The 24,365-nt window shown below is 33.9% G+C and overlaps 2 protein-coding genes across 5 annotated transcripts in view; one reads left to right on the top strand and one right to left on the bottom strand.

Moving 5' to 3' along the window:
• Positions 1-4,362: 4,362 nt before the first annotated feature.
• The window catches only part of Dpy19l4 (dpy-19 like 4), a 67,245-nt gene continuing 47,242 nt past the window's right edge, over positions 4,363-24,365 (bottom strand). For 3 of the 4 annotated variants that reach the window (XM_058585623.1, XM_058585624.1, XM_058585625.1), the window contains 5 exons: positions 23,964-24,046; positions 20,871-21,003; positions 15,597-15,755; positions 9,681-9,785; positions 4,363-5,591 (listed from right to left, as the gene is read on the bottom strand). In XM_058585623.1, coding sequence (XP_058441606.1) covers positions 5,427-5,591; positions 9,681-9,785; positions 15,597-15,755; positions 20,871-21,003; positions 23,964-24,046 — 645 coding nt within the window. In that variant the 3' untranslated portion in view covers positions 4,363-5,426. The remainder of the gene's footprint in view (positions 5,592-9,680; positions 9,786-15,596; positions 15,756-20,870; positions 21,004-23,963; positions 24,047-24,365) is intronic. The other variant, XM_046464649.2, reaches the window with a different exon arrangement.
• On the top strand, positions 12,918-13,580 carry LOC124106845 (ubiquitin-conjugating enzyme E2 N). The gene has a single exon (XM_046464652.2). The coding sequence runs from the start codon at positions 12,963-12,965 to the stop codon at positions 13,419-13,421; it is 459 nt and encodes a 152-aa protein (XP_046320608.1). The 5' UTR covers positions 12,918-12,962; the 3' UTR covers positions 13,422-13,580.

Raw genomic sequence — 24,365 nt, 5'->3', positions numbered from 1 at the left:
AAAAAAAAAAAAAAACAACCAAAGTGGGAGCAGAGTGTGATGGTGCATGCCTGTAATCCCAGCAGCTTGGGAGGCTGAGACAAGAGGATCCCAAGCTCAAAGCCAGCCTCAGCCAAAGCGAGGCACTAAGCAACTCAGTGAGACCCTGTCTCCAAATAAAATACAAAATAGGGTTGGGGATGTGGCTCAGTGGTTGAGTGCACCTGAGTTCAATCCCTGGTTCCCCCCAACCAACCAACCAAACAAACAAAAAAAACAAAAACAAACAAACCATAATGAGATACCACTTCTTACCCAATGGGATGGCTGAAATCAGGAGCAAAGAGTGTTGGCAAGGATGTGGAGAAGTGGGAACCCTCATACATTGTTGGAGGGATTGTAAAATGGTACAGTCAGTTTGGAAACTAGTCAGGCAGTTCTTCAAAATTTGACCCAGGGATTCTACTCCCATTTATATATCCAAGAGGAACAAAAATATGTCTCCATGAAACAACTCAAAATGCTCATCAACTGATGAATGGATAAAGAAAACAGTACATTCATATAATGGAATGTCATTTGGCACTAAAAAGGAATGATACATGATACAACGTGTATGAACCTTGGAAATGTTAGGATAGGAAAACGAAGCCAGTTACAAAGAATATCTGTTATATGATTGCATTTGTATGAAATGTCCAGAATAGGCAAATACAGAGATAATATGTAGATTAGTAGTAGTTGTATAAAGCTAAGGAGGATGGAGTGGTAGACAAAGGGTATGATCTTTCTTCTGGGGGTGATAAAACATCTTAAAATTGATTGTGATAATTGCATAACTCTGTGAACATACTAAAAACCACTGCATTGTACACTTTCAAGTGGGTGAACTATAAATGAATTATATTTCTATAAAAGTGTGAAAAAAGTTCATGTATGAATAAAGGAATCTAATTACAGAAACAAAATAAGGAGGGTATATGAAAGTATTGGGTTTTTGATAGAACTATGTTGAAAGTTACAAAATCTGAAGTAAACTAGTTTGTAATAAACTCTTAAAAGATATTTGCATTTATTGAAATTAAATTTATGTTTTTGCAAAGATGTAACTTTCCTTACAGGAGGAACATATTTAATCTAAAATCACATAGTTATACATATGACTCAGATGTCAACATAAAGGGCATAAGTGAAAAAAAGATACTAGTTATAAAATATTAAAATGAAATTGCAATAGCCTTACAAAGCTATTAACTTAAACTATGAGAGGGTAGTTTATGAAATATTTCAAACTATAAGTTCACAGCATATGGACTATTATTCCACTAAGATATATATATATATATATATATATATAGGCCACATGTGTATCTCTTATAAAACTGTACTTATGAGTATATATGCCAAGATGTATGGGACTTATAAACAGAAAAGATTCAAAGATACCTTTTACTAAATTCAACAAATTTGGTTTCAGAATGAATTTTTTTTATTATGGCAAACAGAGTATCATGTTTAGAAACTTTGACAGAAAATAGTTGAGTCATATATATTCCTTTGCTATTTTCACATCTAATTTTACTTAAAGTATTAACATTACACATAAAAACCCAATAATTTTAATAAGAAATTGTTCAGTTTTACTTGCAACTTTGAGAGCCAAAATTCTAATACATATTGGAATCTAAAAGCTATTAGGAAATAGCAATAATAGAGACTACATATTTTAAATATTGGACAAATGAAGAGAGCATATATTGAGATATAAATCAGAAAGTATTTTCTAAAAGATTCTTAAATATACAGAATTAGTAATGTATGTTCTTTCAATATTCAAGCATTAAAAATGAATTTACAAAAAAAATCAACTTATATACAATTTTTAAAAACCCTACCAAATGAAAAAAAAAAAAAAAGAGAGGCACTACTTTTATCCACAAAAGGCATCCAAATGTTTTAATAATTTAAAAATAAAAAGGGTCCAAAACAATTGACTCCTTAGAAACAAAGCTTCTATGTATTAAGAGGGCTATTTAAGAAATTATAATCTATTTTATGCACATTTTTCAGTCACAAATTTTATCACACTTTGCCTTCTATTTCTATTGTTTTTTGAATCAATATGGAAGAGTGTTACAACATTGAGCCTACTGGTAATTTGAATTAATATTCTGAAAGAAAAATGCTGTATATACATAGAAAATAATGAAGAAAAAAGTTAGTGCTAAAGAACAATACATACTCAGGTTGTAAAACTCTACCAGGTTAATAAAATAAACACCAAGATGCAGATGGTGAAGTTAGAAAAAACCCAAACCAGCTGAGTCAATATTACAATTACTTTATCAAGTAGTTTTATCTGTTGGTTGGTTTGGCATTTGGGTAGATAAATAAATTAATTAAGGAGGCTAGAAATCCTTAACAAAGATTTATTACTGAATTGAAGCTAGTAGTAACAATAAAAGAGGAAAAAAAAAATCTTTTTAGGTTTTTTTTTTGTTGTTTGTTTTTGTAGTGCTGAGGACAGAAACCAAGGCTTCATGCATGCTAGACAAGTGTTCTACCACTGAGCTACAGCCCCAGCTCCAATCTTTTATCATTAATAAGGAAAAAGTTACCATCATTTTCTTAGAAAAAAGAAAACATGCAATATTTTGGGGAAAATAAAAAAAAGTAAACTTAGAAATACAGAAGTTAAGGCACTTATTTCAATGGGTTTGCAAAATCCAGGGCAAGGTATATATTGTATTTCTCTGAGAAATCCCTTCCATCCAAAACCCATTAACTTTGATCCTTTAATAGATTTTTAAAAATATTTATTTATTTATTTATTTTAGTTCTCGGCAGACACAACATCTTTGTTTGTATGTGGTGCTGAGGATCGAACCCGGGCCACATGCATGCCAAGCAAGCGCGCTACCGCTTAAGCCACATCCCCAGCCCCCTTTAATAGATTTAAAAAAAATACTTTCTTTTAGTTGTAGATGGACAAATACTTTTGTTTATTTATTTTTAGGTGGTGCTGAGGATCGAACCCAGGGCCCTGCATGTGCTAGACAAGCTCTCTACCGCTGAGCCACAACCTCAGCCCACTTAACAGATCTTTATTGTCAAACCTAACAGCTATAAGCTACCAAAGTATAATTACTTGCAGAATTGTTAATTTTTATTACTCTACAAATAAGGAAATAATTAAATCCTTCCAATTCAAAGTTTTCTACTATTATTGTTTTAAATACGAATATTTGAAGCAAATACAGTACAGTTGAAAGCAAATAAGTTTATCTCTCATATTACTTTTCCCTTTCGATTTATGCTGAATGAAAATTCATTATTTAAAAATTTTGATTAAAAATTTCTTCAAGTCTATTTTATTTAAGAATTTAGTTGACAGAAGCAAAAAGCAACTAACATAGAAAACAAAATAAAACACAACAACCAAACTAATTCAGAATGTAATCATAATATATATCAATAAAAATTCAATTAAATATTTCACACTACATTGAAAGTAGGGTGTCTGTGTTCTCTTCAAAATTTGCAAGCTGGCTTTTAAAGTACAATGTTTTACATGCTCTAATCACAAGCACTACCATGTACTATTCACTGTGTACTTACATAACCGTGGTAATATTTTCCTAAAGCTTGATGTTAAATATGAGTGACTCACTACTAAATGTACAAAGTCAATCTGAAATACGTTTCCTGTGGCTATCATAACATAGTTAAAACAATTATATACAATAATGAAATGAAAACCAATGAAACTAAAACATCAGATACGATACTACTGTCAAATAATTCTTAAGCTCCAATGAAGCAAAGCATTCTAGTATTACTCTAAGAATGCATGTACTTAAAAAAAATATATATATAACATATGTATATATGTGTGTGTATAAGAACAGAAAATAAAGACAATGGAAAGATAGTCCCTTCTAATGTAGTAATTTAGAATTCTGAAAATGTAATTTATACAGTCCTCTAACAAGTGAAAAGTTGAAAACCTGTTCATTGAATAGGTAATACAAGGTAAAAGTGAAAATGTACTCATCTTATCAAAATGATACATCTATACTAAATCTTCTTAAAAAGGTCAAATTAATTATTTTAGAATTTATTTTATTTTTTGGTACTGGGGATTGAACTCAGGGGCACTTGACCACTGAGCCACATCCACAACACTATTTTGTATTTTATTTAGAAACAGGGTTTCACTGAGTTGCTTAGCACCTCACTTTTGCTGAGACTGGCTTTGAACTCCTGATCCTCCTGTCTCAGCTTCCTGAGCTGCTGGGATTATAGGTGTGCGCCACTGTGTCAGGCTTAGAATTTATTTTAATAAATGATTACAAATATTAAAATACTCAAAGGAACAAAGCATTTATGCTGTAAAACAGTGCTGTAAATTTTATTATAACTGTCATTTTGTTCTTAATGATGAAAATCATACCACAGTTTCTTAAATAACATTGCTTGCGTTCTATAATAAACATATCTATATGCATATCTATATGCATCTGCATATATATATATGTGTGTGTGTGTATACACACACACATACTTCATAAAGTTGGTGCTCATTGTAGTGTACATATTCTAATTCTGACAAAGCTTTAACTTTTTACTTAATACTTCCATAGAAACCATGTGAATACATCGCATACCCTAAATTCGTATTTTTAAAAAAATTCTAAACATTCTTTTCAAGGTCTATTTAAAAAATATATATATATGTAACAAAAGTTACTGTTTTATCATGATTTAAGTGTTATCAAATTAAAGGACATAAGTGAAAAAAGATAATTGTTTTAATAGTTATAAAATAAAAAAATGCAATAACATGCGCCTGTATTACAAAGAAAGTGTTCACTTGTATAAGCAGCAGAAGATGAAAGCAGTATCATGGCAAATTCAGGATATATTTATGTATATCCTTGAAAATCACTTTCTTTTATATAATTTCCATTTTAATTTAAATGTTACATATTTTCAACTAACATTTAAATTAGTTTTTATTGTCAAATTTTAGTTGCTATAAGCCACTAAACAAATACCTTCAGAAAGTTGAAGAATAATCTTTCCTTGTATTATATAACTATATCACATTAAGTATTAATTAAATATTACATTTGAGACATAGGACAAATTCAAATTCAAGATCAATATTATGATTAGAAAGATTCATGGGGAAACTTGCAATAGGTAAATCTTTAAAGACTGTGTAATACTAAGGAAAAAACCTGCCTGGAATATTGCGGAGTGATAGATTTGACATTTTTCTGTTTCCCACAAAATCCTGGACTCAGTTAATAGCAGGAGGGAAAAAGGAGCAGCAGCATTTCAAATGTCCATACTCTGATTTGCAACAGACACCATATAGGTAAAAGAAAATCTCATTTTACTTCAGGTGGCATAAGTCTTTGAAACGAAGGCTCTATTATTTTTCAAGATTGAAAGGATATCACAGTGTTGATTTTATAAACAAAATAGGATCTGTTCCAGTATACTCTAGTAAAATAATTCACATATGGAGAATAGTTAATTTTGACCTCATGACAAAATCGTCCATATTTTGAGTAGGTTAACTTGTCACCTTCTTCACAAACCACCTATCAAAAGATAAAAAACTTGTTAAACTTGAAGGAGAAATGTAATCCATGTATAAATGACCAAAGTTACATGAAAAAAAAAAATTCTAAACATGGACTGTCAAATATGTCCCATTGTTAGCAAACACAAGCCTCTTCATAAGTGACTCACCATGCCCACTAAATGCTTTAACTTTCATCAGATTATAAAAGTATAAATTATCTCCAATTTTTAAAAGATTTAATCCTAAAATTTGGCAAGTGTTGTTTTTTTAATTCATTATCATTGTTCTGAAGAATCATACCATAGAGACTACTAAGGCTGAAAAATGAACATATCATACTCCTAATGTATATTCAAACTCTTCTTGTGCAGAACTGAGTCATAATTATTCAGTAAGCAAGTAAGTCTACATAAACTTTTCTATAAAAGTGCAAACCTTTATATTCTTATCTAATGATGTTCACTAAAACAGCTTAACTCACTTGACTTTTTTTTAAATTTACTCTTATGTGGTGCTGAGGATCAAACCTGGTGCCTCAACATGTGAGGCAAGTGCTGTACCACTGAGCTACAGCCCCAGCCCCTTGACTTTTATTTTTAATAATAAAATACTAAATATTATTCTAATGCCTTTGGAAAGATGACAGAGAGACAAATTTAAAAATAAAAGAATGGATTAGCTTAAGTCTATGCAGGACATTACATAAAAGACATAGCTAAATCTTTAAAACAGAGCATCCAAAAGCAGAATAGAAAGGCTCCACACAGCAACAATTATTGAATATTAATACTTACTTACATTTCCCTGTCACAATAAATCAAAGAATATAGCCATCAAGTATCAATAAAGAAAACTCAAGGGGCTGGGGATGTGGTTCAAGCGGTAGCGCGCTTGCCTGGCATGCGTGTGGGCCAGGTTCGATCCTCAGCACCACATACAAACAAAGATGTTGTGTACGCCGAAAACTAAAAAATAAATATTAAAATTCTCTCTCTCTCTCTCTCTCTCTCTCTCTCTCTTTAAAAAAAAAAAAAGAAAACTCAAAATGGTGCAGGGGCTGGGGATATAGCTCAGTTAGTAGAGTGTTTGCCTCAATGTATCAGGTCCTGGGTTCAATCCCCAGCACCACACACACACACACACACACACACACACAAAAAAAAAAATATACGTATGGAACATACAACGGAGGAAGTTTATAATGCAAGCTTAAGGGTCGTGAAAAAAAAAGATGGAAATCTCTAAAACTAATTTTTATTCTCCAACCTGGTCTTGGATGGTATAACAAAGAGCTATGATTATTTAGGAAGAGACAGAAAAAAATCTTGGCTGCAACATAAACAGAATATGCACTACATCTTAGGACAACCTGCTAAGCTTTTCCTAAAGCCCCCTCTCTCCACTTTTCTCAGGAGAAAAGGCATTCATTCTAGCCAACACTAATTATCAGATATACAAACTCCCCTGTCAGTCTTCTTGTTTAACGGATACAGTACATCCACTGCAGGCTGAGAAGCAAGTAAGTTTGGAAAAATAGCTGAAATTTATGTAAAACTTAAGATCCAGCTAGATCCTACCAATTAAAGTAGCACTGACTACATTAATTTTTGTGGATAACGAGGACTCATTAAATAGGCACTGTATTGATTTAGCAATCATCTTTTTCTAGATATGAATCAAATTACTTGAAACAATGCAACCAGAGGCTCTTTAATTTTTATTTTTTCATTTTGCATCTGTCTTCTTTTTTTCCTTTTTTAAAAATTTATATATGACAGCAGAATGCATTACAATTCTTATTACACATATAGACCACAATTTTTCACATCTCTGGTTGTATACAAGGTATATTCACACCAATTCGTGTCTTCACACATGTACTTTGGATAATAATGATCATCATGTTCCACCATCATTTCTAACCCTATGCCCCCCTCCCTTTCTCTACAACCCCTCTGTCCTATCTAGAGTTCATCTATTCCTCCCATGCTCCCTCTCCCTATCCCACTATGAATCTTATATCAAAGAAAACATTCAGCATTTGTTGTTTTGGGATTGGCTAACTTTACTTAGCATTATCTTCTCGAACTCCATCCATTTACCTGCAAATGCCATAATTTTATTCTATTTTATTGCTGAGTAATATTCTATCGTGATATATGCCACATTTTAAAAAATCCATTCATCTACTGAAGAGCATCTAGGTTGACTCCACAGTTTAGCTATTGTGACTTGTGTTGCTATAAACATTGATGTGGCTGTGTCCCTGTAGTATGCTGTTTTTAAGTCCTTTGGGTTTAGGCCAAGGAGAGGGACAGCTGGGTCAAATGGTGGTTCCATTCCCAGTTTTTCAAGGATTCTCCATACTACTTTCCATATTGGCTGCACCAATTTGCAGTCCCACCAGCAATGTATGAGTGTACCTTTTTCCCCACATCCTTGCCAAAACTTATTGTTGTTTGTATTCTTAATAGCTGCTATTCTGACTGGAGTGAGATGAAATCTTAGAGTAGTTTTGATTTGTGTTTCTCTAATTGCTAGCGATGATGAACATTTTTTCATATATTTGTTGATTGATTGTATATCATCATCTGAGAAGTGTCTGTCCAGGTCCTTGGCCTGTTTATCGATTGGATTATTTGTTTTTTTGGTGTTTAACTTTGTGAGTTCTTTATATACCCTAGGGATTAGTGCTCTGATGTGTGAGGGGTAAAAATCTATTCCCAATGCTCATAGATTGTTTCTTTTGCTGAGAAGAACCTTTTTTTCCTCTATTAGATGCAGGGTCTCTGGTTTTATTCCTTAAGTCCATGATCCATCTTGAGTTGAGTTTTGTGCATGGTGAGAGATAGTGGTTTAATTTCATTTTGTCGCATACAGATTTCAAGTTTTCCCAGCACCATTTGTTGAAGAGGCTATCTTTTCTCCAATGCATGTGTTTGGCATCTTTGTCTAATATAAGATAATTGTAATTCGTGGATTGGTCTCTGTCCTCTATTCTGTACCATTGGTCTACCAGTCTGTTTTGGTGCCAATACCATGCTGTTTTTGTTACTATTGTTCTGTAGTATAGTTTAAGGTCTGGTATAGTGATGCCACCTGCTTCACTCTTCCTGCTAAGGATTTCTTTAGCTATTCTGGGTCTATTATTTTTCCAAATGAATTTCATGATTGCTTTTTCTATTTCTAGAGGAATGTCATGGGGATTTTGATTGGAATTGCATTAAATCTGTATAGTGCTTTTGGAAGTATGGTCATTTTGGTAATATTAATTCTGCCTATCCAAGAGCAAGGTAGATCCTTCCCATCTTCTAAGGTCTTCTTTGACTTCTTTCTTTAGGGTTCTGTAATTTTCATTATATAGATCTTTCACGCCTTTCATTAAGTGGATTCCCAAGTATTTTATTTTTTTTAGGCTACTGTAAATGGGGTAGTTTTCCTCATTTCCATTTCTGAGGATTTATCACTGATATACAGAAATGCCTTTGGTTTATGGATGTTGATTTTATATCTTGCTACTTTGCTGAATTCATTTATTAGTTCTAGAAGTTTTTTTGGTGGAACTTTTAGGGTCTTCTAGGTATAGAATCACATCATTAGCAAATAGTGCCAATTTGAGTTCTTCTTTTTCTTTGTGTATCCCTTTAATTTCTATCATCTGTCTAATTGCTCTGGCCAGTGTTTCAAGAACTACTTTAAATATAAGTGGTGAAAGAGGGCATACCTGTCTTGTTCCAGTTTTTAGAGGGAATGCCTTCAATTTTTCTCCATTTAGAATGATGTTGGCCTGTGGCTTTGCATAGATAGTCTTTGTGATGTTAAAATATGTTCCTGTTATCCCTAGTTTTTTTAGTATTTTGAACATAAAGTGGTGCTGTATTTTGTCAAACGCTTTTTCTGCGTCTATTAAGATGATCATTTGATTCCTATCTTTAAGTCTATTGATGTGATGAATTATGTTTATTGATTTCTGTATGTTAAACCAACCTTAAATCCCTGGGATGAATCCCACTAGATTGTGGTGCACGATCTTTTTGATATGTTTTTGTATTCGATTTGCCAGAATTTTATTGAGAATTTTTGCATCTATATTCATTAGACTTACTGGTCTGAAGTTTTCTTTTTTTGACGTGTCTTTGCCTGGATTTGGAATCATGGTGATACTGGCCTCATAGAATGAGTTTGGAAGTGTTCCCTCTTTTTCTATTTCCTGAAATAAATTGGAGAGTACTGGTATTAGTTCTTCTTTAATGGCGTCTTCTATTTTGTCACTTGATCTGTTTAAATTGTATATATCATCCTGATTCAATTTGGGCAAATTATATGACTCTAGAAATTTGTTGATGCCTTCGGTATTTTCTATTTTATTGGAGTACAAGTTTTCAAAATCATTTCTAATTATCTTATGTATTTCTGTAGTGTCTGTTGTGATATTTCCTTTTTCATCACATATGCTAATAATTTGAGTTTTCTCTCTCCTTCTCTTCATTAGCATGGCTAAGGGTCTATTTTATTTATTTTTTCAAAGAATCAACTTTTTGTTCTGTCAATTTTTTCAAGTGTTTCTTTTGTTTTAATTTCATTGATTTCAGCTCTGATTTTTATTATTTCCTGTCTTCTACTGCTTTTGGTGTTGATTTGTTCTTCTTTTTCTGACGCTTTGAATGTAATATTAAGTCATTTATTTGTTGACTTTTTCTTTTCTTTTTTTTTTTTGATTTTATTTTATTATTATTTTTTTTAATTTTTTGACTTTTTCTTTTTTAAGGAGTAAACTCCACGCAATGAACCTTCCTCTTAGAACTGCTTTCATAATGTCAGAGATTTTAATATGTTGTATCTGTGTTCTCATTCACCTCTAAATTGTTTTTAATCTTCTCCTTGATGTCTTTTGCAATCCATTGTTCACTCAGTAGCATATTATTTAGTCTCCAGGTGTTGGAGTGGATTTTATTTCTTTTTTTTTATCATTGATTTCTAATGTCATTCCATATGATCTGATAGAATGCAGGGCAGTATCTCTACTTTTTTATATTTGCTAAGAGTTGCTTTGTGGTATAGTATAAGGTCTATATTTTAGAGAAGGATCCATGTGCTGCTGAGAAGAAAGTATATTCTCTCCTTGAAGGATGAAATATTCTATATATGTCAGTTAAGTCTAATTTATTGATTGTATTATTGAGTAATATAGTTTCTTCAGCTTTTGTTTGGAAGATCTCTTTAGTGATGAAAGAGGTGTGTTGAAGTCACCCAAATTTATTGTATTGTGGTTTAAATGACTATTGAACTTGAGAAGAGTTTGTTTGATGAATGTAGATGCTCCACTGTTTGGGGCATATATATTTATAATTGTTAAGTCTTGTTGGTGTATGGTTCCCTTGAGCAGTATGTAGTGTCCTTCTTTATCCTTTTTGATTGACTTTAATTTGAAGTCTACTTCAGTTGAAATGAGGATGGAAATCTCTGATTGCTTCTACAATCCATGGGAGTAGTATGATTTTTCTCAACCCTTCACCTTCAGTCTGTGGATATCTTTTCCTATGAGTCTCTTGAAGGAAGCATATTGTTGGGTCTCTCTCTCTCTTTTTTATCCAATCTGCTAGCCTATGTCTTTTGATTGGTGAGTTTAGGCCATTAACATTCAGGGTTATTATTGAGACAGGATTCATATTCCTCGCCATTTTTGTTTATTATTTTGTGTATTTAATGTGACTTGGTTTCTCCTCTGATTAGATTTTCCTTTAGTGTAATACCTCTCTCTCTTCTGATTTTCATCATTGTTTTTCATTTCTTCTTAGAATATTTTGCCAAGGATGTTCTGTAGTGCAGGCTTTCTAATTATAAATTCTTTTAACTTTTGTTTATCATGAAAGGTTTTTATTTCATTATCAAATCTAAAGCTTAGTTTTGCTGGATATAAGATTCCTGGTTGGCATCCATTTTCTTTCAGAGCTTGGTATATGTTGTTCCACGATCTCCTGGCTTTGAGGGTCTTGGTTGAAAAATCTGCTGATACACGGATTGGTCTCCCCCTATATGTGATCTGATTCCTTTCTCTTGCAGCTTTTAAGATTCTATCCTTATTTTATATGCTAGGCATTTTCATTATAATGTGCCTTGGTGTAGATTTGTTGTAATTTTGTACATTAGGTGTCCTGTAAGCCTCTTGTATTTGGTTTTCCAATTCGTTCTTTATGCTTGGGAAGTTTTCTGATATTATAAAATAATTGAAGAGATTGTGCATTCCTTTGGTTTGAAATTCTGTGCCTTTCTCTATTGCAATAACTCTTAGATTTGGTCTTTTGATGCTGTCCCATAATTCTTGTATGTTTGTTCATGATTTCTTACTGTCTTCACTGTGGGATCAACTTTATTTCCCAAATTGTATACTTTGTCTTCATTATCTGCCGTTCTTTCTTCTAAGTGATCTACTCTTTGGTTATACTTTCTATTGAGTTTTTTATTTGATTTACTGTAGCCTTCATTTCAAGAATTTCTGACTTTTTTTTTTTTTCAGAGTCTCTCTCTCTCTCTCTCTCAGTAATCTTTTGCTACCTGTATTTGCTCTCTTATCTCTTTGTTGGAGTGATCAATTTTTGCCTGTATTTGCTCATTTAGGTCATTCTTTAATTCCTCCCTTGTTTTTTCATGTTGTCTATGTATCTTCCTTTCTTGCAGTGTGGATCTGAGATATTACAGTTTCTTCCCTATATTCTTGTAGTACCCATGCAGATTGTCTGTACCTCACCTTGATGTTGGGCTTCCAGACCCTGCCGGTGTCCCTTAGTGTATGCTACTCCATCTAAGGTTGGTGGCGGCAATAGCAGAGGTAACTTGAGATAATAGTTAAGTTGCCCCAAGATGGAAGCAATGTCTTATGGAGATGGGGCTGCAAGAGTGGGCCTCACACTCCCTATGGGATGCCTGCTCTGAGATGCAGCTTCTTGTAGGCCCTGTCTATTGTTAAAAAGTTAGGGGCTACTGTGTGGGGAAGGCTATGGCGATGAATGCAGTGTCCCAAGATGGAAGTGGGTTAGAGTTAGGCTTAGGCTCCCAGGTGGGAGGGTGGGCGAATTCAGACCAACCCTGGACCGGAGTCCTGCACAAGTCAGTGTGGACAGATCTGGGCCGGGCCTGACTCCCGCGGTAGTCTGCTGGACTGAAGGGGTGGTCCTATGCCAAAGGCTAGGCTCTGGCAGTGTCTGCGCTGTTGGTGGAGCAATGAACTAGGGCCTACTGTGAGCCTGGGTACTGCACAGGCTGGTATGGGCTCTTTAATTTATTATAATATGTTACAATAAACCCATTATTTAAATCACATTATAGAATCTTTTGTTGCGAGCGGAGCCGGAGACGAAACCAGAGGCCGAACTCGGGATCTGACAAGATGGCCGGGCTACCCCGCAGGATCATCAAGGAAACCCAGCGTTTGCTGGCAGAACCAGTTCCTGGCATTAAAGCAGAACCAGATGAGAGCAACGCCCGTTATTTTCATGTGGTCATTGCTGGCCCCCAGGATTCCCCCTTTGAGGGAGGGACTTTTAAACTTGAACTATTCCTTCCAGAAGAATACCCAATGGCAGCACCTAAAGTACGTTTCATGACCAAAATTTATCATCCTAATGTAGACAAGTTGGGAAGAATATGTTTAGATATATTGAAAGATAAGTGGTCCCCAGCACTGCAGATCCGCACAGTTCTGCTATCGATCCAGGCTTTGTTAAGTGCTCCTAATCCAGATGATCCATTAGCAAATGATGTAGCGGAGCAGTGGAAGACCAACGAAGCCCAAGCCATAGAAACAGCTAGAGCATGGACTAGGCTATATGCCATGAATAATATTTAAATCGATCCGATCATCAAGTGTGCATCACTTCTCCTGTTCTGCCAAGATTTCTTCCTTTTTTGTTTGCATTTAATGGACACAGTCTTAATAGAAACATTACAGAATAAAAGCCCAGACATCTTCAGTCCTTTGGTGATTAAATGCACATTAGCAAATCTATGTCTTGTCCTGATTTACTGTTGTAAAGCATGAGCCGAGGCTAGAAGTATCATCTGGATGGTTGCGAAAAGTTTAAAAGCAGTGGCTCTCTGCTTTTATTCATTTCCCCCATCATGGTTTAAGTATAAAGCACTGTGAATGAAGGTAGTTGTCAGGGTTAGCTGCCAGGGGTATGGGTGTGTTTATTTTTTATTTTATTTTTTTGAGGGGAAAGGTAGTTTTATTTTAATTTTATGGACTCCTTTCACTCCCCTTTATGGTGAGCTAATTGCATTGGTTAAAAGCAGCTAACCAGTTCTTTAGAATATGCTCTCTAGCCAAGTCTAACTTTATTTAGACTCTGTAGATGGACAAGCTTGATTGTTTGAATCAAAATGGGAACATTAAACAAACATCACAGCCCTCACTAATAACATTGTGACTTTGATGTCAGGTGTAGATTTCCCCCCTTCAAAAAAAGAAAAAAAAAAAAGAAAAAACGTGTGACCATTTTGTATGGCTTGTCTGGAATTCTGTAAATCTTATGTTTTAGTAAAATATTTTTTGTTATTCGACTTTGCCTTTGTACAGTTTATTTTACTGTGTTTATTTCATTTTCCCAATGTGACAATCGTATTTAAAAATTAAAAAACTCTGATGAAACATTCTGTTTTGGTCTTCACCATCTGACAAATTGAATGGCAAGAGATTTTTGCCAGTTTCTTTTCACTGATGCAAACTTAATAATAATAAGAATTACTGAATGGATTATTTATAAATTGGCCCTGAGCATGCATAAAGCATCAATGTCTGGCTTTTTTTTTTTTAACCTCCTAGAAATTAAAAATAAATAAATGTTCGTTGTCTGATTTAGTTAGGCTATCATTGGTCTTGCCACAATGTTTGACAAATTACTGTACAGGGACAGTCACAGCAAAGAAAGCATTAGTGACTGACATGTAGGACTTTCGCATGTCGTGCCACATTTTTACCTCAGATGTGGAGTATGACCTTTTTCTTGGTTCCTATCTTTAAACTTCCTATGTGGCCACTGGTGTGTGTTATTAGGAAACACCAATCTGGTATTCATTTGGGGTTTGCTGAGGCATTTGAGTCTTCCTTATAGACCTAAGAGTGTATCTCAAACAACCAGTTTGCATAAGTGTCATCAGAAAGGTTTCTTCCTTTGAGAGCATCAAATCTTCCGTTAATGTGCTTTCACCTCCCTCGTATTTGCTTTGGAGCTCCTTTTATTCTTTGTTATTAGTAAATTTTTCTTCACTGACAGTTTCTTCCCTCACAAAACTGTTCTTTTTCACCTCTCTCCACATTTAATGCCTGATTCTTATTTTCAAGTCATAAATGTAGCCAGTCATAAATATGTAAATGTTAACCTTCACTTTGGAATCTTTTGTCTCTTGCAGTTTAAGGTAATGGATATTGTAGCCCCATCTGAATTTTCCTCACTCTTATTCTCATAATTTCTGGAGTTTCTTCAGAATGTGGTGTATTTTATTGTGCTCCTATGTAAGATGAAGAATTATCTATTAAAATTACGTTTTCAACATAAAAAAAAAAAGAATCTTTTGTTAACAAATACTGAATGAAACATGCACAAATACAGGCAATGAATAAAGACTGAATATTGGTAATTATTTTTCTTTTTTGCAAAAATGCCTTACTTTTTCTTTGTACATTGGAAAAAATACTTCAGCTGGATGTGGTAGCATACACCTTATAAGACCAGCGACTTGGGAGGCAGAGACAGGAAGACTCCAAACTCAGCTATTTAGTGGGGCCCTAAGCAACTTATCAAGACCCTGTCTCAAAATAAAAACATAAAAAGGGCCAATGATGTAGCTCAGTGTTAAAGCACACCCTGTATTCAATCCTCAGTAACAAACCCCCAAAACCCCAATATTTCAAACTAATTGTAATATGTGCTCCCATTAAGTCTTAGTTGAGTTCTAAAAATAAAACTTGGAGATTAAGTTTAAATAAAGTCATTAAAAAAAAACTTTCTGAATTATTACTTACGTGGCCATTTGCAACATCTAGCAAATCTTTAACCCTACAACCTCTCATGGTTCCCACTTCATTGCAGATAGCATCTTCCACAATTAGATAATTAGCTTTGTAGGATGTCAGTATTTTATAAATATCTTCAGCAGATCGCTTTGAATAGATTTGGTAAATCTGAAAGAAAATAATTAAAACTGATCTTAAAAGATATGTAAACTCCTGTTAATCAAAACTATACTAAGCAAGGTATGATGGTGCATGCCTATAATCCCAGCTGTTTGGGAGGCAGGAGGATCACAAGTTCAAGGCCAGTCTCAGCAAATTAGTGAGGCCCTAGGTAACTTAGTTAGAAACTTTATCAAAATAAAAAATACAAAGGACTGGGAATGTAGCTCAGTAATAAAGTGTCCCTAGGTTAAATCCCTAGTACCAAAACAAATAAAAAAACAAAAAACTATACAAACTGACCACCTACTGTGTTCTTAGTAGTACACAACACTTGGAGAAAATAAAGGTATTTACTATGATTTTATTTCTGCCCTTGAGAAGTTTATACTCATGTATTACAGTGATCACAATTAAATATAAAACAATTAGTAAAAATAATGTGGTATCTAATTAATTAGAAATCATATGATGTAATTCTGATAACCACCATATACAAAATAAGAAATGTTCACAGATATAAACTTGAAGGGAACATAGAAAATTGAAAAAGTTGTTTAGGGGCACTGATATGAGAGGTAGAATTTTTCTTTTTTAAAGAATGTAATGTTGAGCCAGACACCATGGCACATACCAGTAATCCCAGAACTTTGGAAGCTGAGGCAGGAGGAACATAAGTTCAAAGCCAGTTTCAGCAACTTACCAAGGTCCGAAGCAATCTGGTGTGTGCCAAGTACCAGACCAATAATTTACTTTGTCTCTACAAATATTAACTATTCTGGACATTTCACATAAAAGGAACATTACATATGTATTCCTTTGTGACTAGATTCTTTCACTTAGCACAAGGTTTACAAAATTCATTCATGTTGTAGCATGTATCAGGACTTCATTCCCTTTCAGTGCTAAGTAATATTCATTGCATGGATATTCCACATTTTGCTTATTCAGTCATCAGCTGATAAACATCTGAGTTGCTTCCACCTTTAGGCTATCATGAACAATGCTTCTATGAACAATCGTGTATAATTTTTTTGGTGGACATGTTTTCATTACTCTTGGGTATATAACTGGGAATAGAATTACTAGGTCATGTGGTAACTTTCTGACAATCTGCTAGACATGTTTCATGTTTCCAAAGCAGCTGTACATTTCATATTCCCACCATCAGCGTACAAGGGTTTGGTTCAGAGTTTTCCACATTCTTAACCCTACTTGTCCTTTTGATTTTTAGCTATTCTCCTAGGTCTGAAGTGGTATCTATTTGTGGATTTTATTTGTATTTCCCTGAAGGCTACTGAGATTGAGCATCTTTTCATATGCTCATTAGCCATTTGAATTAATTCTTTGGACAAATGTCTACTAAAGTCATTTCCCCATTTATTTATTTACTGGTGCTGGGGATTGAACCCAGGACCTTGTGCATGCAAGGCAAGCACTCTACCAACTAAGCTAAATTCTCAACCCTCCCCTAGTGGGCTATCTTTTTATTACTGAGTTGTAACAGGGCCTTAAATTTTTTATTAATCTGTATCAGAGTTTTTTATACTCATTTTATGCACGAGAGACACAAGAAAGTAAAAAAATAATTTGTCACACAATGCCAAGCAAGGATGCTTAAGATTCATGTTCTGATTCCATGGCATTTATTTATTCTTTAATTTAAAAAATATTTTTATTTTTAGATGATCACAATAACTTTATTTTGTTTATTTATTTTTATGTGGTACTGGTGATGGAACCCAAAGCCTCACAGGTGCTAGACAAATGCTTTACCATTGAGCCACAACCCCAGCCTGATTCCATAGCATTTTAATTACAACTCTGCCAACCCTATTAGTATCACATACTATTTGTCCTGAAAAATACTGAAATTTGAAGTTGTGATTAAAAAAGATTCCAATTTGTTTGTAGAATACTCAATAGCTGCCTACTATGTCTCATGGCTGCTGGCTGTCTAGCACCTTTCAGGTCCAATATCCATGGATGTTTGTGCTATACAAAATGCTAATACATCAAAAGAAATTGGTCATTCATTGTACTGTGAATAAGTTATAATGGGAATGATTCTATCTTACCCAGCTTATGTCTGATAGTTTACAAACATTTGTATTTATTTTATATACATATTTATTTTATTTGAGTTTAGGAAACTAAAACAGACTACCATGGCATTAAAAAAAAAAACTACTGTGGCAAGCTACAATCCAAGCTACTCAGGAAGCTGAAACAGGAGGATCGAAAGCTCAAGGCCAGCCTAAGTAACTCAGTGAGACTTTGTCTCAAAATAAAATATTTTAAAAAGGCTGGGGTATAGATCAGTAGTATAGCACTTGCCTAACATGTGCTAGGCCCTGGATTCACTCCCTTATACTGTACAAATCAAGCTAAACAAAACAAAACAAAAAAAAAAGAAGGAAAAAACCACGACTGTGTAATAGCAATATTATCACTAATAGCCTAGAGCAGAGTTTTTCAACCTTAGCATTGCAGACATTTCCGGCCAGATAGTTCTTTGAGATAGGAGGGAAGTTGCTCTACACATTGTAGGATGTTTACCAGCATAACCAGTCTCTACCTGTTAGATGCCTATAGAACCACCCCACACTTCCAGTTTTGACAACTGAAAGTGTCTCCATACACTGCCAAATGTCCCATAGGAAATTATACAAAGATTAGTCATATACTATAAATTAGAGATAATATCTAATCTAAATGATATGATTTCATTTATGATGTTCTATTTGGATTTTGATTAAACATTAAATGTATTTAGCACCTGCTATGTACCAGATATTATAGAGAAAGGCAAAAGTTTGGAAAGAAATACAAAAACAAAACAAAATCCATTGTTTTTATTCTCAGAGCCAAGTTCCATTAAACTTAAAACGCTAAAATGTTAAATTTAACTCTGACTTAATTACAGGTAACTCTGAAATTCTGTTTTAGGAATAAGTACTATCAAAAGCAAAAGCAAAAATACAGAGTTTTGTTTTGTTTTTGTTTTTTTTTTAAGATAGAGTGAGAGAGAGAAAGAGAGAGAATTTTTTTTTTAATATTTATTTTTTTTTAGTTTTCGGCAGACACAACATCTTTGTTTTGTATGTGGTACTGAGGATCGAACCCGGGCCGCACGCATGCCAGGCGAGCACGCTACCACGTGAGCCACATCCCCAGCCCAAGAGTTGTTTTTTTTTTTAAGTCTACAAAAACAAAAGTTCAGGAATATGCTCTCTATTCTGCCTAAACATTTCTACATCTTTGAAGCACAGAAAATACTAATCAGAAATGGCTGTTGCCTCTCAAGTAAATCACCCTCAGGTAGACATCATCTTTGATCTTTCCTGCACCTGTTTCAATTTGCTTTCTCAGCTGTGACCATAATTAACTCTCTAAAACAGCCCTACTCACTCCACTGTCAAACTTATTAAATGTCTTTCATGTCTCCAATTGCCTCAAGAATAAGTCTAAATTCTTCAGCATGACATTGCAGGCTCTCCAGAATTTTATTTTCTAATTTCATGGCCATATACATTTTTGGACTTGTGCCAGATATAGCAAGGCAAATCCCAGTGATTCTGGAGGCTGAGGCAGGATATCACAAGTTCAAGGCCAGCATCAGCAACTATGGAAAGCCTAAGCAACTTAGTGAGACCTTGTCTCAAAATAAAAAATAAAAAGGGTTAGGAATGTGGCTTAGTGGTCAAGCACCCCTGTGTTCAATCCTCACTACAAAAAAAAAAAAAAAAAAAAAAAAATTATTTACTTGTACTGGTTTTTCAGCCTGGAATCATAAGGATTCTTTTTCCAAACAAGTTTCCACTCAATCTTCCAGGCTCACATCAAGGCAAATGACCCTTATGATAAATTCTTAAGATTTCTATAGGCAGAACTGATTGCTTCTGCTTTTGAACTCCCGTTTGTAATTTGTGTACATGTACATACATGCATGTATATACAATTACAATTTAATAGTATATAACAAAAGCAAACTTTTAACAACAACACATCATCTGATTTAATTCTCACAAATAGGAGGTGAAAACTAATATTATTTCCAGATTCAGTACCATATACAAGGTTCCAAAGCTAAATAAGTGGGAGAACGAGCTTTTGAGTCCAATTCTAATTTCACATTCTGTATTCTTACCCTCTAAATTATACTTCTTCTTTAGTACTTATAAACTATATGAAATTTTCGCAAACTGAAAAACAGGATATTGGAAATCCAGGTTCAGTTTCAGATATAAAGTTGTCATTTAAAACTATAACAAACATTCAAAACAATATATGCTCCCAAAGGGAGAGAGGAGGGAAGAAAAGGAAGAAATACTGGGAAATAATACTGGCCAATTTATACTGTTATATTATGTGTATGCATAAATATGTAAAAACAAATCCCACTATTATGTACAACTATAATGCAACAATATGCAAAAAGTACATTCTTTACGATTAAAGATTAGATGGCATTCTAATATTATATTGAATTATTAATAAAAGCCCATACCAAAAAAATGAATTAGTTTTTTATAATCAGTAATAAAATTTTGGCTTGGGAAAACAAAATATTTCAAGATATTGACAGCTTTCCTTCAACAGACACACACACACATATATGTATTTGGTGCTAGGGAGTGAACCCAGGGGCACTTTACTACTGATCTACATCCCTATTTATTTTTAATTTTGAGAGAGGATCTTGTTAAGTTGCTTGGGGCCTTGCTAAATTACTGAGGCTAGCCTTGAACTTGCAATCCTCCTGTTTCTCTAGTTGCTGGGATCACAGGTGTGTACCACCATACCCAGATAGAGAACAAAGATATTTTCAAAAATAAGTTTCCCTTTCTTAAATACTATATGCCAGTTCCCTTAATATTTTTGGGGAAAATGAATGTTTTTCCTGGAAACATCAATAGTGTTGATAAAATAAATAATTTAATATTGGATTTCCTCGAGGTTAAAAAAATGTATTATACAGCTTTTAAAAACTAAAGCTAATTAACTCTTCTAAAATTATTTGGATTTTCCTAGTTAACTAGGAACATATGCATCACTATTGAAACTATTTAAAATATTGATTGTTGTAAAAAAGACCCAAGTATCAAATTTAAAATGTCTTACATTTTCATTTCTCTTGAGGAGATCGTCATCATTATAAAGAGGCAAGCTTGTCACCATCCATCCAGTGCATAATTTAATTGCACCCATTAACTGTGGACTCCCTGCAAACACAGCTGCAATTGGAGCTTGCCTTCTGCAAAGAACCAAAATATTCACACAATGAAAGGTAAGTATACTATTAAGTTCAGCAATTTACAACTCTGAAATACAAAGTAACTTACAATGTATAACACTAAAATTTCTCTATCAATTTTCATTTATGAATTCATTAAAAAGAAAGACTCAGCACTTACAATATGCCAAGCACTGTTTTGAATACTTAAATATAGAAGTTTTTTTAAAAAAAGAGGGAGGAGGAGGAGACAATAAAAATAAAGTTATGTCACATGGCAATAATGCTATAAAAGATAATCCAGAATAGATAATGCTAAGAATATACTATTGAATTTATAGTGATAACACTATAAATTATCAAATTCATCTTTTGCAAACATTAACCACCACAACACAACTCCTTTCAGATTAATTTACACTCCTACTCCTTTCTCTGTTTTTACCCTACATGATTCCAGATAACATATGTAGGACCTCTCTAACCTGAATCATCATCTAAAGGCCCAGACAGATGCTACTTACAAGGTGGGAAACCTACAAACAGGTCCTAAATGCATGCATCTATATATATATTTGCAGTGCTGGGTATCAAACCTAGGGCCTCACACCTGGTTCACCTCTACCATTGAGCTGTACCCTCCAGCCCTCCCTTCACTTATTTATTCACTTCATGTATTCAATGTTCAGCACCTATCCATGTCTAAGCATAGTATCAAGTTCTGAAAATAAAGAAATGGAACCTTGTCACTGTGCTCAGGGAGCACTCATTAGTGAGGAAATACATACAAGACAAAACAATTACACCACAAAAAGACATCCAACTGTCCAGGCCATTGTTATATTTTTGAAAATATTACAATAAATCACATACATCAATGTTGACTTCCTCTTTTGTTAATGATAGCACAAGACTGTACAGTCAGTGCATCCTCATAGTAATCACAATTCACAAAAGGTATTAATTAGCAATAGTTAAGGGTGATTTAAAGAAAACAATTCTTTACCAGGCACACAGCTATAAAACCAGTAGTTTGGGAGGTTAAGACAGGAGAACAGTTAAAATCCAGTTAAATCCAAGTTAAAATCCAGCCTCAGCAACTCAGCAAGACCCTAAGCAACTTAGTAAGACTCTGTCTCTAAATAAAATACAAAAAACGACTGAGGATGTGGCTCAGTGGTTAAGCACTCCTGGGTTCAGTCCCCAGTACCAAAAGGAAAAAAGAAAATTTTTATATATTTTTATATATACAAGGAAGATCTTTACAGTAAAGACATTATAAAGACCTAGTCTCATATCTACATACTTATTCTATAAGCCGATTCCTTATTTCTAGAAACATCTTTTGTCTTTCTTCTTCGTATTTTCCTGGTCTTTTTCAGTATTTCATTCCTTTTTGATATTTTTATTTCTTTGTTTACATCTTTAATAATTTCAATGTAATTATCTTATAGCTTCTAACCATGGGATAGGCTGATTACAAAAATGGACATAACAAATCCTCTTCTTATAGCCATGATCATAAAGGGAATGCTAGTCTTGATCATGTAATTTGCTTTAGCCAATTAGAAAATAACAAACACAATGTACATACAAATTTAAAACACATTTGACATTAAAACTTGCCCTCTCTTTTTGTTCTTGGTAACTCTACAACTACTATCTTATGAACAAACTCATCCTAATACACTAGACATATGGACAAATTAATTTGATCCCTTCGCCTAGTCAACACCAGATATGTGAAAGAGTTCACACCAGGTTATCCAGTTCCACCTGAGCTGGCCCAGACCAGGAGAAACCTCTCTGAAAATTGTGCCAAATAATAAATGTTTACTGCTTATAAGCCAAGAAGTTTTGTGGCAGTCTGATACATAACAAACACTGGATGACACAAATTTCATTTTCAGAAATTGGCAGAGGTCTAATGCTGCTGTTTATCACAAATATTAGCTGATACTTGCTGTGTTGAATTGTTACCTCATGTGTTTTGTAACTTTAGAGCTCACCTTCATGCAACTTTATGAAATCCTATGCAGCCTGGGTTTTATTTATCAGATATGCTAGCCAAACCCAGGACCACTTTTTTTTGAACTGGGGAACATTGAGCCCAGGGGTGCTTAACCACCGAACCACATCCCCCTGTCCTTTTATTTATTTATTTATTTTTAATTTTGAGGGTCTTGCTAATTTGCTGATACTGGCATTGAATCTGTGATCCTCCTGCCTCAGCTTTCCAAATCCCTGAAAATACAGGGGTATGTCATGTGTTGCACTTGGCACTCCAGTACCAGTTTTAATGCCAATTTCTTGATTGGGGTTTCCTAGACTAGAAAAGTATAATTTCAAATTATAAGTCCACATGAATTCAGATCCACTGCTACAAATTTAGAAAGGAAATTTTTTTGACCAAGAGTTGAAGCCAAGAGAGAAATACTTTCTTATCTTTTTCTATTACTTGGTGGATATTTTGTTATTAGATTCTTTCAGTGACAGCATAACCTTTTGAAAGTCCCTGGGTTATATATAAATGTGTTAAGCGGGGGTCTCAGTTCCAATTCTCTTGCTTCTAGAGGCCAAGACCACACCACCTGTTCTGCTTAGGCATTAAAATATAAATCCCTTGGTACTAAGACTGGCAATCAACTGTTCATTCACCTCCAGTCAACAATAAAAGAAGCATTTTCTTGATGCTTCTAAACATTCCTTTTTATTTCATATTTCTAGGTGTTTGATGTTAGAAGTCTCTAATCTCACTTATCAACATCGTATTTTCAAGTCCACAGAAGTCAGTTTCATTAGAAAATAGAATCACAAAGTTCAGTCAACACTACGTATGCCTAAAAATCATGGTGATAAAATTGATGAGTTTTATGAGAAATTGGAAAAGTACTAATTCATTATTTCCCTTGAATCCATTAGATAGCATGCAATAATTAGTTAATAGTTTAACAAACAGTCTTGGATAGTTCAATTCTTACTTTATCCAGGTCATAAGTTCCACTGTATCTGGGTCATAGAATTCCTGTAGTTCCGTTAATTCTGTCATTAATCTTGGAAAGAACTAAAATGCAAAACAAATCCCCAAAAGATGTAAGTAATTAGAAAGTTTAGAATTTCTCCAAAGTATCTCAAAAGACTAAAAGAGTTAATTTGAGGCAAATAATACAATAATGTTTTCATGACAAAAATGTCATTGATCTCTTTGCTTTCTTTCAGTGACCTGCTCATTCTTCTCAATCCAAATAATAATCTTATGGTTGATGCACTGCCTAGACTCAATAAATAATTTTATCAATATCAAACAATTAATATCAGTTCTGTATTTTATGCACACATACTAAACAAGTGAACAAATTTTACTTACTAATAAAACTTGTAAG

Source organism: Marmota monax, unplaced genomic scaffold (assembly GCF_021218885.2).
Source record: "Marmota monax isolate L192 unplaced genomic scaffold, Marmota_monax_Labrador192_F-V1.1 WCK01_AAM20220418_F8-fsc00003, whole genome shotgun sequence".
Classification (NCBI taxonomy): domain Eukaryota; kingdom Metazoa; phylum Chordata; class Mammalia; order Rodentia; family Sciuridae; genus Marmota; species Marmota monax.
The sequence above is the reverse complement of the archived record's forward strand: the minus strand, read 5'-3'. Positions and strand labels throughout refer to the sequence as shown.